General features: G+C 40.5%; 1 protein-coding gene across 1 annotated transcript in view; it reads left to right on the plus strand.

Annotated features, from left to right (window-relative positions):
- The window catches only part of met (MET proto-oncogene, receptor tyrosine kinase), a 65,737-nt gene that overhangs the window by 37,648 nt on the left and 13,871 nt on the right, over nucleotides 1–14,218 (plus strand). Inside the window, exons 10-12 of the mRNA XM_006782316.3 lie at nucleotides 1,253–1,352; nucleotides 10,009–10,218; nucleotides 12,362–12,511. Of these exons, the coding sequence (XP_006782379.2) occupies nucleotides 1,253–1,352; nucleotides 10,009–10,218; nucleotides 12,362–12,511 (460 nt within the window). The remainder of the gene's footprint in view (nucleotides 1–1,252; nucleotides 1,353–10,008; nucleotides 10,219–12,361; nucleotides 12,512–14,218) is intronic.

Consider the following 14,218-nt stretch of genomic DNA (forward strand, 5'->3'; position numbering starts at 1 on the left):
CATAAGCCCATTTCTTAAAAAAAAAAAGTTGTGAAGCAATGATTTACAAATCTCATAAATTTTATTCACAGTAGGGCATAGAAAACATTTCAGCTGTTTAAACTGAGGCATTTTACTATTTCACAAAAAATATTAGCTTTGAATTCGAGGGCAGCAACATGTCTTAAAAAGGTTGCAATGGGAGCAACAAAAGGCTGGAAATGTAAGTGGTGCTAAAAAGAAACAACTGCAGTTGTCAGGTTTATTCATATAGCTTAAAATCATAACAACAGTTACCTCAAGGGGCTTTGTATCGTAAGATAAATACCCTATAGTAATACAATACAATAATTAGGCATCTAATTAGGTCTGTTGGCAATAGGTCATTATCATAATTGGGTATGAAAGAGCATCTTAGAGCTTGGAAGAGTTTCCTAGAAGTGTAGACGGGCAGAGTTTCACCCATCTGCAAAATACTACACCTTCAATTGTGATAAAATTCCAGAAGAAGTTCCTCACAGTAAAGTTCAGAAGATTTTCAGTATATGGTAATATTATCAAAAGATTCTTAGAATTGGGAGAAGTCTGCGTTCAAGGTACAAGGCAAACACTCAATACTGGATGCCCGTGATCTTTGGGCCTGATTCTGTTGTGGGGTGTCCTGAGCCCATGCAGTGGTGTCACTGCATGGGCTCAGGAACACTTACAGAAAACACTGTCTGTGAACAAAGTTCACCATCACATCTGCAAATGCAGATTAAAAGTGATAGCGACACAGTGATACAGAGAAGAAGCCATATATGAACATGATGCAGAAAGGCTGCTATCTTGGGCCAAAGCTCATTTAGACAGCTAGAATCCTCAATCTGACAGAAATGGTAAAACATTCCTCTCACATTTTTCTTCTATTGTGAATAAAATATGTTTGAGATTTGTAAATCAGTGCATCCTGTTATTATTTAAATTTTACCGAGCATCCCACCTTTTTTTGTAAGTGGAATTGTATTTAGTTTGGATATCATTTTGCAGTCTCAGCAAATTTCCTCTGAATATAAGCTGAGACATATATTTCTTGACCCAAGATGAAGTACGAAAGAGTGAGTTGGCGTTTCGACTGCCGATTAATGCTTTAGTTTTTACAGCAGTAGGAAATGAGTGGGAGGTGATGAGTGGCTAAACTGCTAACGCTAACAGCTGGTCACTCCCTGTAGGATTCTACAGTTTCCCCTTCTGATGCTAATGCTAATATCCTTTCTCTCCCACCTCACTGTAGCGGAGGCTGCACAGTGTCGGCTCATGGTTTTTTCCTCAAGTCCGGCCTTCAACCCATGATGCTTGTCTCCATTGGTCAGAATACTGAGACCTTCCATGTGGTAAGTACAATTCGGATTTTAAACATTAAAATGAGAAATCCATTAATTGTATTACAAAGTTAAAAAGTGTGTTCACGAGCTTTACACAGTAAGCTTATGTTGGGTGGAACTCGTACTGTGGAAGTTGCATGACTGCAGAAACTGGCATTGATATCAGCAGTTGGGATGGGAGTTTATTTTAAATCCTGTTGTCAGTGAATCTATATTTAAGTAGATGAAGAAATGCAAGTTTGAAATTTGGTTTTCCACTGGTTTGAAAAATACAGTCTAGAGATGATGATACTTTGAGATGGCCACCTCTCCTTCTTTGGTTTTGTACATCAGTTCAAACTTCAATTCAACATAATAGAAAAAAGCCACTGTTTAAAGCTCTGTGGTTTTTTCAAAAAATCATGAAAATGTAAACATAAATATGTCATGTAAGCCTTTTGGTTCCTAATTTACGTTTCTGAGTTTAGGTCTTGAGGCTTCTCTTATCCTGGGCCGCATTAAATCACATGATGAACAGCAGCAGGCGAAATGGAGAAAAATAAACATTCCAGTGCCTCACTATCACATGCATGGTATTGCCATTATGCATACCCACGCTTCCACAAACCTCTTAGAAGAAAAAAAAGATTTCTCCACAATAGTAAAAAGCTAAAGTTTCAGACAGACATGAGAAGAAAGGAAATGGAAAATCCACAGTCTGATCTGCAGGATCCAGCTGTAACCTCTGACTCACGCACAGTAGCAGAAGCAAAGCCGTTAGGATGCTCTGGCTCACCTCACCTCCGTCAGGTTTTATTCCACTTATTGCACGAAAGTGATACGCACACACGTACACACACGCACCACTTTACAGTGAAAGCCTGGAGGTGTTTTAAATTATACAACCTGACACACACACACATGGCTTTCACCACGCTGTCTGTGGCCCTTTAAAATCGCTAAAATTGATGTAGCTCAATTATAAAAGCCTTAAGAAGTTGTTAAATGTATATAAAATGTCATCCAGGTCATAAGTCAAAGGCAAGGGACTGGTTTGAGTTACAGTGACATTTCTACTGACTAATCCGGCCCATTAGACTCTTGATAAATGACATTTTATAGCTCATATATTATATCACCTGAACAAGAGGATCATATTTGAACAGAGGGACGCTGTACAATGTAATCATTAAGGTTAAATGCACTTTTTTTTCTACCAGTCCACATGGCTTTAGTGTTATACTTCCTGCATTTGAGAGTATTTGAGGGTCTGCCTGGGTCCAAGTAAATGTCATCATCAGAAAGTGAAATGTGGCTATTCACTTACCCTCTACATTGTTGTGACTGCTCTGACTTACCCATGCAGACATTACGCTATCCATGCATTACGCTACAGGTTATTAAAATGACTTTGTCCACAATGTGTGCAGCTGAGATTATATAATTTCATCTAGGACATCTCCCCGAAGTGCCAGTGCAGTTACACTGTGGTTGACTGCAAAATGACATTCAAACTATTTCACATTGTAAGTCAGAGTGTTTTTATGGATGATATTACTGAATGGGATGGACAGTTTTGCTTCACTTCCCAGCAAAAAAATGAAGATCTTCAATGTAAAGCACAGGCGAGAGAAAGGGAAAAAAAAACTTCTTGGCGAGTGTTTTGCTGTCTTAGCAAAGTTTTCATGTTGCAGCCAGAATAATTCAGTCCTGTCTGAAGTAACAGTGCTGACCGCATAAACTACCCAGCATGGTTTCCGACGATGTGAACTTACTGATCCTCTGATCCACTCTCATAGTGCACTTGGATAACAGTCTCACGGCTTGGGTTTCATTGCAGTTGCTGTTAAAATGATGCCATTTTTTTCTCCTTTAAGAGAGAAAGTAAATTAAATAAGTTTAACCTCTTCTTGTCCTGCCTTCAGCTGAAACTAAACAGAAACTGTTGCTCTTACTTTCCTGTAACTTCTCCAATTGCATATTCGGTTGGGAAATGGTTCTAGCAAATGTTCTTTGAGACTAAACGTGGCGTGTTTTTCTGGTGATTCAAAACAAACAAACAGGTCCTTTCACACAGGGAACGTGTGCCCTGTCTCTTTGTGTGTTGTTTGCTTTAGGGAGGCGGTTTAAGGGCAAGAAGTGTAATGATGTTATCTGTTATCCTGAAACGCTCCTGCAGGTTCAGTCAGGAGATAATAATAAGCTTGGTAAATACACACGAATACCTGAACAAAACACCTACTCTAATGGAATAAGACCTCGATGTCAAATCTTAGTGGCAGAATATCCTTTTACCTGTCTTTGTTTTTCTGTCACACTCTCAAAAACACACACGCACGCACACACACACACACGCACACACACACAGTCTGCACTGTCTCATCTTTCATTTTCCCTTTCTGTGGTCATTGACCTGCGTTCAGGTCATCACTTGATGGGTCTCAAGGGAGCTCAGGCTTCATTACACACCAACAGCATGAGCAGATGCAGCTCTGAAATTAGCCTGATGATCCAAAATTACTAGTTCCTATTCCTACTTCATCCATCAAGTAGACGGACCTCCCAGTGTAGCTGTTATCACTGCGTATTTTGTTGGCGAACTTCCACTGAGTTCCTCTGAGAGACAGTAGGTTTTTTCTTGGTTTTTTAATTCCTTTATTATTTTTCTTTCTTCGTTAGTGTTTCTCTAGCATCCCCTCACATGTCAATGTCAACTGCTTCAATCATTAATCTCCAGTATGAGAAAAAAAGACGATCTGTCCACTTCACGTGCCAAGATTTGCCTACTTCATGTTATTTTGCCTTTTGAGTTACACTGACATTCTCTGTTCTCTTGTCGCCACATTGCTTTGCTTTTTTAATTTTCTACCCTGTGTGAACAGTTAGCAGGGGTGTAGATTCTTGACTGACCAGTGGGTGATGCCACATCTCTGCTTAGTTAATTAAATCACGTTTTACTTCACGTGCACATCAAAAAACAAACATTGCTGAATTACAGTTTTGAAAAGTCATCAGTTTCAGTTTGTAGCAAACTGTTACAGCCAAATTTGACTGCTGTAATTTCATCTGTAGTTTTATGGGATGTGTAGGGCCATTTTGCTTTTTAAAGGGTTTTTTTATGTGTCACCTGGTCCTACGGTAATGGAAGCTTATATGCGGTTAGTCATGGTTTAGTTCACTTTAAAGGTATTAACACATTTTGTGACAGTGTGTGTGTCTAAGATGACTGAAGGCATGTTTAAGTGAACCTTCGACCTCAGAGATTATCGTTCATTTTGAACCGGAATAACAGACCAAAGAATAGCAAAGACGAATTTCAGGCTTTCCTGGAAAGGGCAAGAGAAAGCATGAAGTGAAATGCTTGTATAAAAAGAGCTATTATTACTAATGATTTAGGAAGGGATCATGCCCCATAGGGCTCCAGCTGTCGCCTGTTAAATTCTTTCCAGTAAACGGGATGGGTTAAGCCTTAGCCTAGGAAAGGACAGTATAAGTGTCTCATTGTAAGTCTCATTGTGTCTCATTGCACGGATCGTTCACAAATGGACAACACAGAAGTTTCTATCGCCAAGAGTAATGTGAGCCGGCGTGTCATGGCTCTAGAACTGTGTTCATGCGATCAGCTTAGTGTCCGAGAAGCTGTTAAAGAATGAAAACCTGCCATCCAATCAGATGAGATCTTCAGCCCTGAGATCTTCACACTAAAACAGGTTGTAGAAAAAAAACCAAGACCTACTGAGAAACTAACAGCAGAGATTTAGGGGTCTCAGCTAGAGCCAGAGCATAAAAAAACAGCCAGTGTTGACTTGATATCTGGCCTTTAGATCTCCAGTAAAGCCCAGTCTCAGCCAATCTCAGCTTTCCCACAAACATCAAAGAGATTTCTTTTATGCTCCATCGTGAAAAGCTGGCATGGTCACAAAGTCAAAGGAGGCTACATATACACAAAAAAAACCAGCAAAATGTCATCTGTGAATTTTCACATTGCTCCTAACACAAAGTTCGGGGAGTGGAGTTCATGATGCCAGGACTGCTTTGCTGTACTGCACCATCACAGATAGTTTGGTTTAACTGGAGGCTTCACCGCAGCCAGACACCTGTTGCCTGAATTCACAGATTGGCTTGTTTCGTGTCAGATGCCTCTTCCTATCTCATCCTGGAGGAAATAATCCTTCCAGCTGACACCTGAATGCCTCACAGAGGTTCTTTACTTTCCCATGGCCCCTCACAGCTGGTAGGTGTCTGAAAGTATTTGTTCCTGTTAGACCTGCGCTGTGGCTAAAATACGAGGCCGTAAGATAAAAGTGGTACCAGCCATTTATCAAGAAAAAACAGTTGTTGTCAACAATAAACAGGTAATTAATGCCAGATATGTCAATCTGTGGGTTAAAACATATCAAACAGTTCCAAAACCTGATTTTGAGGATTTCAAATAAACTTATGTTTATTTGATAACCCATAAAGTACTCTTGCAAAGAGTTCATTATATTATAGATAAACATATTTAATGTAGTGTAGTCCAGCTCAGCAACTGAAAAGATATAAGTAAGAGCATATATAAAAAGACAGAGTGTCTTAGGGGGTGCAAAATGCATAATATAAAAGGCAAAATGAGAAATAATAAAACTGACACTAAAAAGCCGAGCAAAGATGCAGCTGAAGTGAAGTCTTTAAACCCAAAGTGTATGACCGCACAACGCAGTGTGGTAGGAAGCAGCTCCGGTATAAATCACTCTTGATGTGACAAGCACTTTTGTACGTGGGAGCTCCGTTATGACTTGGCTTTTTCACAGGCTGTTACACTAATGATCCTTCGGGGACAGCAGAGGTTTTTGGGATCGCTGGTTCTCTCATCACCCCACAGTAAACCTCTTGGCTCACTTGCTGTCCAGCTTGCCCAGCAATTGTATTCACAGCTGCTCCCAACTTAAAGCCCGTCACCTTCTCTCCTTAAATAAGAGGAGACATCAACCAAACAATGAATCTGACTGCAGTTTCCACTAATTCACAGGATATTTTTCCTTTCACTGCACCCATGGGAGGCAAGGAGGAGGGGGTTTGCCCTTCGTCCTATTCTGTCCGCTCCTTATTGATATGTAGACGAGAGAGGTGCATTGGATTGCTTTTGTTATGAGACCTGGGAGCTACCCTCACACACTAACACACACTTTGTTTGCTTTTTGTGTTTTGATTGTGTTTGTGCACTAAGCATTTGCAGATGAACATTTCCTCTGCATGTGTCCGTATGTGTCCATTTGGGCGACTCACCAGGGAATCAGATTGGCAAACTTGTGTGAGGAAGTTTCAGCCACACTTCAACAATACTGCTGTTCCTGCAGTCAGAGCACCTCTCCAGGGAGGCAGATATCAGTCAGTATGTTAGAAGTCAGATTTCAGCCAGTTTGCCAAGTGCTTTTGCGTATAATAAACTATACTGACTCCATAATACATTGTTTCCCAACTGGTCTAACCCCATGAAAAATGCTGGTTCTTTATTCTCAAGTCATAGTCTTAAGAATTCAGATCTCCCATTGTGAAGAAAATACACTGAAAATATTAAAGAGTAAAGGGGCCTATTCTATAGTTCTTCTGATTATTTGCTCCTTGAGAACAAATGATTTGAATAGCGGGTGCATGGCGATTTCTTTGCCCACACCCATGGAGATGATTGCTCTCACTGATAGATAAAAAACCCACTAAACGTGAAGAGCAGTGAGCCGCTGCGTCCGTGCACGCCAAGATCATTAGAGATAAGAAAAAACAGTCCACAAAGGGAGTGAGTCACTCACCTCACATTGCGTTGAAGATGACGGTTTGTCACTAGCAGTTATTCCAGGTTCCAGTTGCATAGATAACCCTCTAACGTATGTACTACCAGGTGATATGCTAATCACCAGTATCCTGCTCTCATTGGCAGTTGCTTCAATTGTTTGCTTTAAGTTTAAAAAGAAAAAAATCTCCGGACCTGTCTATTTCACATCACCATTGTTTTTTTCACACATAATAATTTCAGATTGCAAAATATCTGCATATATGCATTCTATGGCTCTGCTTGCCACATTAGTGCCAGACACACACAGAAATAAAGTAAAATGATAATAGGTCCCATTTAAAGTGCACTTGGAGCTGGTTCAGGTTTCCCTGTTGCTTACAGTATAGGGACCCCAGTCTACTGTTTATTAACTGGGAGCCACTCAAATAATTGTGAACTATTTGCAGTATTCATTTAAGGTTTGAGTCCAGTATTCTCACACAGAGACTCAAAATTACTGGCTGGCTGGCTGTTGGTTAGGTGCAGAGAAGACAAGGGGTGAGGTGTCTATCCATACAATCATCCAATCCAGCCTCCGGCACTTATTCAAATCAACCAGCCAGCAGTCTTCATCTGTCTCAAGCAACACAAACACACACTTTGGAGGATGGAGTGAAAAAGACACACACACCCTAGCTCTAATGGGAGGAGCCAAACATATAAACAACATGGCACATGATCCATTATCATAAGACTGTGCATCTGCAAGCTGCTTTGCAACCCATCTAATGCTGATTTAATGATTTAATCAGCTCTATTCTATGCTGTTGCTGCTCTCCTCATCTCATTCAGTCAGAAAAGCATGGCAGTCGTGAAACAGACGTGTGCGGCTGAATTTTAGTCTTCATTTGGCTGTTGTGGTCTACCTGTTCTTTGTTATGCTATTACTCAGTGATTATTCAATGATTATTGACATGTCTCTTTAAGTGTCACATAACTGGCATTCAAGGCTGAAAATACAAAGGATGTTAAATATGCTTCTTTGTTTTTCAGGGGGGAAAAATTGCACTATTGCTTTAGCGCAACTGAAAACCATGCATGGCATATCCTACCCATTTTGGCCCTGGAAACTGTCACAAGAGAGATTCTTTATTTCAAGAGTTTCACTTCCTGAATAAATAGAAGTTAAAAATCTCCATGGTGCTTCTCTGTGTCCCTAAAGAACTCCATTAAATGACAGTAAAGACTCACAAAAACATCCGTGTGCCTGCACAGCAGGTGTTTTTCCACCTCCCACTCCTGCTTTCAAGGACACATCTACTTTTGTAACCCAGAAGATAAACACAGTCTATCATTACCAGAGAGCAAATATCAACATTGATCTTTCAGCACACAGACAAGCAAATATGGTTTGTTCTGTGAGCACCTACATGGAAGCATATAATGCCATCACACTTTCTAACAGCTTTCTGTCACTTGCATGGGTATTTGCTTTGTGTAATGGCTAAACCCTTTCTTTTATTCTCTAAGCTTGACCTCTGTACCAGAGTCTGGACATAAACTTAAATCCAGTGTTGTCTCCTTTAGTCCAAAAAATAAAACAGCATGGTTACAGGGAGAAGATAAGTTAGCAAATCATTGTGTAATCATTATTAGCTTAAATGTGAAGGCATGTGAAAAACAGCTTTCAGATTAGTATGGCAATTGCAGTGATATGTACAGAAACCAACATGCAGATGTTCAGCATAGTAGTAGGTTAGTGCTGACCTCTGTCGTACTGTCTTTGCAGTGGATTTCCCTTACGTGAGTCTGTGGCACTCTAACATTTCATGTTTCCCTTATATAAGCACACCGTGCAACATCATATGGATATACAAAGACACAAAGTCCAGCTTTAGACCTTAAGTCAACCACATCGTGTTTAGATCTCTGCCTGAAGATGTCAGCCTCAGTGTCTCAATCCCTGTTGGATACCTTTATTAATGTTAAACAACATGAAACTCTGCCACACCTCAAAGGGCTGTTTTCTATTTTCCAAGCTGTCTGTCTCTCACTGGGGGCCTTAGCGAGCACAAAAGCTGTGAGGCCTATGTGGGTGGAATCCAACAAAGGATAAAACTCTGTTGTGCCCCTAGGCTACACGTGTAAACACAGCAGTGGCTGAAAGCAGGCACAGTCCCATGTAATGTGTTGAGTGTAAGAGAAGCTCCCAAATGAAGAATTATTGCATCGTTGCTCTACAGAGTGACTGAATCAAGAGCTTAACCCAGTACCAAGTATCAAGAGTAGTTGAAGAGTTGCATGTGTGCAGATGTGCGTCTGTAATTTTAAAGACTGGGTCAGAGGTGCCAGAAATCAATTTGTTGTGGTTTTTTAATGGTTGCTGCTCTTTATGTATCATTAAAGGTTAAGCTTAGAGCGATCAGTCAAGAAAGGGAGTTGGTTTTATACAGTTTGGACTATTTTTGAATGGCCCTTTTTTTCTTTTTTACACTGTTTTAAGTCGCAACAAGCTGAGAATAGATTTCCATGAATCTAAATTGGATCATTTGAATGGTTCTTCTGTAGTCAGATACAGAGAAAAGAAATAAGACATAAATCTGGACAAAGTAAGATATATTTTGATATAGTGTCTACAAATAACTTGGATTACTTTATTTGTGAACATGTGTCTCTGATCACCCAGACATTATTATCTTAATTCCTTGCAACCTTACATCAGAGCTTATAAGCTTCTTAATAAAAGAAACACCCTGGAGTTTAACAAGGAAAGTGTTTTTTCCCCAGAGTACCTGAGCAGTTTGCCATGGTTTTGGTTTTGTTCTGTTTTTTCAATGAACTAAAATGATCTTGAAAGGTTTGAAAGGTGTCTGCATTTCCACAGTGGTCTAATGCATTTTTATCTGTCTATTGTCCCACCTGTCTTTCCACCAGAGCTGCGTGTATGGTGAAAATCAGACTTCCATCCAGTGCACAACACCCTCTCTGGTCAAACTGGGCATGCAGCCGCCGGTCATCACCAGGGTGTCATTTGTCCTGGACGGCTATTCAACTAAACAGTTGGATATGATCTATGTGGAAGACCCGCTATTCCAGGACCCTAAGCTCACTTCTAAGGACAACAAGAGCATAGTGGAGCTCAAAGTGAGGAGATTTGCACAATAAACCAACTTTTAACATTATGAACTTTCAATGTAGTGTTCAGTGAAAATTGACCCGGCTACAGTCCATAGCTAAGAAAATCTCTTCCTATGTGCTGCAACAAATTTCAGTTTCAAGTTCAAGAAATGCTTTGCTCGCTTGACAAGAGCAAGACAAAGGTGCAGAATAAAAACAGAAGAAATCATTAGTGTTTGTATTCTATTCTGTATTGTTAAGTTCACAAGTTAGATTGACAAGTTTGAGACAGGTGGAAGTTCACACCCCATAGTTCCTGCACTTTACCTCCTAGTGCTCACACGCATTCACACGTAAAGCCCCCCATGGTCCAGGTCAAGTGGGGAAGGAAACAATACTGAAAGAAAAACAGGATGCAGAGTCAGTTTCCCATCATTTCCATCCTCCACACCAACATCCCCATCCCTCCTCCACTGTTATACCTCTCTGTGCATGCTCTCTATTGACTTGCATTGTTGTTGCTGCTGAGGGCAAAGCTTTTGACATATTAATGCTGCTTTTTGAACACCACAGTCCCCCGAGTCTGTTGTAGGAACACAATGAAATACATATTTCTCCCCTTGTCCCTTTTTTTTATGTTGTTGATGGATTATGGCAGCTGTGCTGAACTTCTTGCATGGGACCCTGGCTGTTTTCTTTTTTTCTTTTCTTCTTCTTCTTTCACTTTTTTCCCAGACATGACCTTGCCCCTGATGCTAAATCCACCAACACCCCAGCATATATCCCCCATTCAGCCCAGACAAACCTCCCATTTTTACCCACGGGGAGGTGGTACCAGTCATTGCACCGAAACAGGCCGCATTTAACGCCATCTGATAACCCTATTTTGCAGAGGCCTCAATGAAAGAGGCAGATGCTAGGCTCATTTAGCACCATCTGATAACTGTAGCCTCAAATGGCTGCAAATAACAGCCAAATAAAGGAATATTTACCTTTGACTGACAGCACTAGTGTGAAGCATGTGAAGGAACCGGGCTGTTGGCTTTGGCTCGTGGCCAGGCTCTTATCACTATCCTGATCACTTCTAATTTTCATTGCGACAGTTTATTTAGAAGGATTGGTACTGTGCTGTTGTTTTTAACAACCCCTCTTTGCAGTGTCTATAATATAGTCACGCTATGGGGTGGAGACACAGCATTAGAAGTGTTTTGGATAAACTTGTATTTTCTTTGTGAGCAACGTAATTGCAAGCGAGTGCATAATGTGTGTGTGTGTGTGTTTGCATAAGAGGGAAAGTGTGTGAGTGCAGGAACAGGTGTGAGCTACCACTCTGTATCAAATTGGAAAATCCCAAGCTGTCACGCAAGGAATGTGATCATTCTCTTTATTGCCTTCTGCTGCACTCAAACAAGTGTGTTTATGTCTGTGTGTGAGCCAGAGGGAGAGGGGAAGAGAGATGTGAAATCACAAAAACAAGAACGAGCAGAGAACACGCGGGAACAACAGAATCCTAGAGTAGGAAATGAGTGGAGACAGAAGAGCCAATTAAGCGCCAATATTTTCTCACAGCTTTCCGTCAAAGAGCACATGCTCACTAACTCAGTTAAACGCACTCGCACTCACGTGGTGAGCAGCTGCGTGTGCCTCCAGTCACATCTCAGTGGGGTGTTTGTTGTCATCCCACTAGAGTTCACGCAGCTAGAATAAGTTGCTCTGTCTTAATCTCATCAGCTCCAATAAGATGTCCAGTTTGTGTTCACTGGTTTAAATCACTATGAGTCATGATTAACTTTGTGAAGAAGAAGGATGCACCTCATTTGCTTTGGCATGCTTTCCTCTGGTTTCGGTGCCTTCTGCTTACAAATTCCAGTATGCCCTCAAAAAAAGCCATGAATTTGCCTCCGAAATTTGGCTCCAGGAGAGAGAATTAGTTCTGCAACTGCACAAGAGAACTGTAAAATGAAGTTACTAGAACTGAATAATGCTAATTAAATATGTAAACCTTTATCTTAGTTTTAAAGTATGGTGCAATGTTGTTGAGTCCTCCTTCAATCTTCAAGTTGACCAACCTTTGGAAATTTTTGATCTTAAATGTCGTTTCTTTTTCCTATTCTCGCTCCCTCCTTAATCCTTCTTTTCTCTCTTTCCAACCCTGTTCTCTCTACTGCAGGGCGATAGGATGGACAGGGAAGCAATGAAGTGTCAGGTCCTCACAGTTTCCAACCACAGCTGTGAGAGTCTGACTCTAGTCGGAAACACTCTGGAGTGCATCGTACCCACTGAGCTACAGGTTGCCACAGCCAAGGAGCTGCAGGTGGAGGTGAGAAAAGTGTGCACTACACAAGCACTAAGAGACTGACGTTGTTATGGCTTCACAAATAAGGAATCAAGTTTTTAGTTTGAATAAAAACAATAAAAATGATATTTATATCCTGTATAATATACCCCTGTATAAGTACACTGGCAGCACATCTCTATACCTCCACTCAAAGTGTCCAACAGTCAGTTAACACCTCAGTTAATAAAACCTTTTTTCACTGAGTTCAACACAAACATGCATCCACACACCAGACTTACACATAACCCCCCCCCCCCCCCCCCCCCTAAATGTTAAATGTTTCAGTCTGTATTCACTTCCTTAAAAACTATGCACGGTGCCGTGACCTGTCTCACTCATCTCTAGGATTCCAGTGAAATATTGGCCAGAGATAAAGAAGTATGTTGGTTGTAACAAACTAGCTGCTTACTGGTCATAACCCTGATTCTACCTGCACAAATGCCCAAGGATGATGATGATGATGATGAAACAATTCTAAAAGCTATTCTGAGGTGAATGGATTTGATACAACAAAAGCCCATAAAACCACTTGTGGTGCATTTTTATGAAAGCTCCCCTCTGTTTGTATTATTGGGCTCACAGGAGGAATTTCAGCAATAAAAGGTATCATATCATATAACAGCACCTGCTTCTGAAGGAAACGAGGGTGACTCGCCACAGAGCAGTAATATATTCTGATGAAAGATGGAGAGAGTATGTGCAGCTTTTTTTTCTTTTTTAATTTCCATTAGTATTTTATTTATATTTCGTTAAATTTAGTTTTAATACCAATTAACTCAGGTTTAAGTTGTTTTTATATAATTTATTATCATTATTATTATTTATTAGTAGTAGCAGTAATAACAGAAATTATAAAATGAAAATTAGCATCGCTGTAGAAGCCATCAATTGGCTTTAACCACACCATTTTGCCATTAGTCCATTGTCTGCTGGGAGGACTCATGGGAAACGCTACATTCCTTCAGTGTTCCAGATCATTTACAGGAAACTTCAATAAGTCTGCTCTAATGCAGTCCCTAATAAAAAACAGCTCAGAAAGAGTCTTTTACACAGTGTGTTGAGTGAACAGCCTCAACCACCAGCTGTCTTGTCACTTGAATATACATCAGCACTGAGGTCACTTCTGCTCCTACTATACACTCCAGTGTGCTCACTGAGTTTTGGTCATATTAAAAATGTTGCATTTTTAAATATCAGATGCTTAATTGATACATTTTTGAGGCTCCTTTGGCATGTTCTTGGGTAAGTCTGCAGGCTTTGCACAACTGTGTTTGGACAGTCTTGAACTCTTATCAGTCTGTCACGTCATGTCTTTCAACAAATGTTCTGTGGCGTAAGTCTGGGTAAGGTACTCCAGTGTTGTCATGGCCACAGTTTCAAGTTGTATGATCTCTCTTTATTTGGCCGCATTCATCCTTCCCTCACGTCTGACCTGTATCCCTGCTTGTGCTGTTGAGAATCAACCTATAGCATGATGCTCCTATCACCATGCTTCATTACAGTGGCGATATTGGCTGGATGATGAACAGTCCTATTAGAGTTTTATGCAACTGCCTGATGACTGTTGTCCTTCAATTTCAACTGCAATTTCTCATGTAGTTCTTTGGACTTCAAGGTTTGGTTTTTATCCTGACATGCAGGATTGTTAAAGAAAACAGTATACACCTGACCACAATCTGTCCAGAATTA

This window comes from Neolamprologus brichardi, chromosome 7 (genome assembly GCF_056152115.1).
Source record: "Neolamprologus brichardi isolate AB-2024 chromosome 7, ASM5615211v1, whole genome shotgun sequence".
In the NCBI taxonomy this organism is placed as follows: Eukaryota; Metazoa; Chordata; class Actinopteri; order Cichliformes; family Cichlidae; genus Neolamprologus; species Neolamprologus brichardi.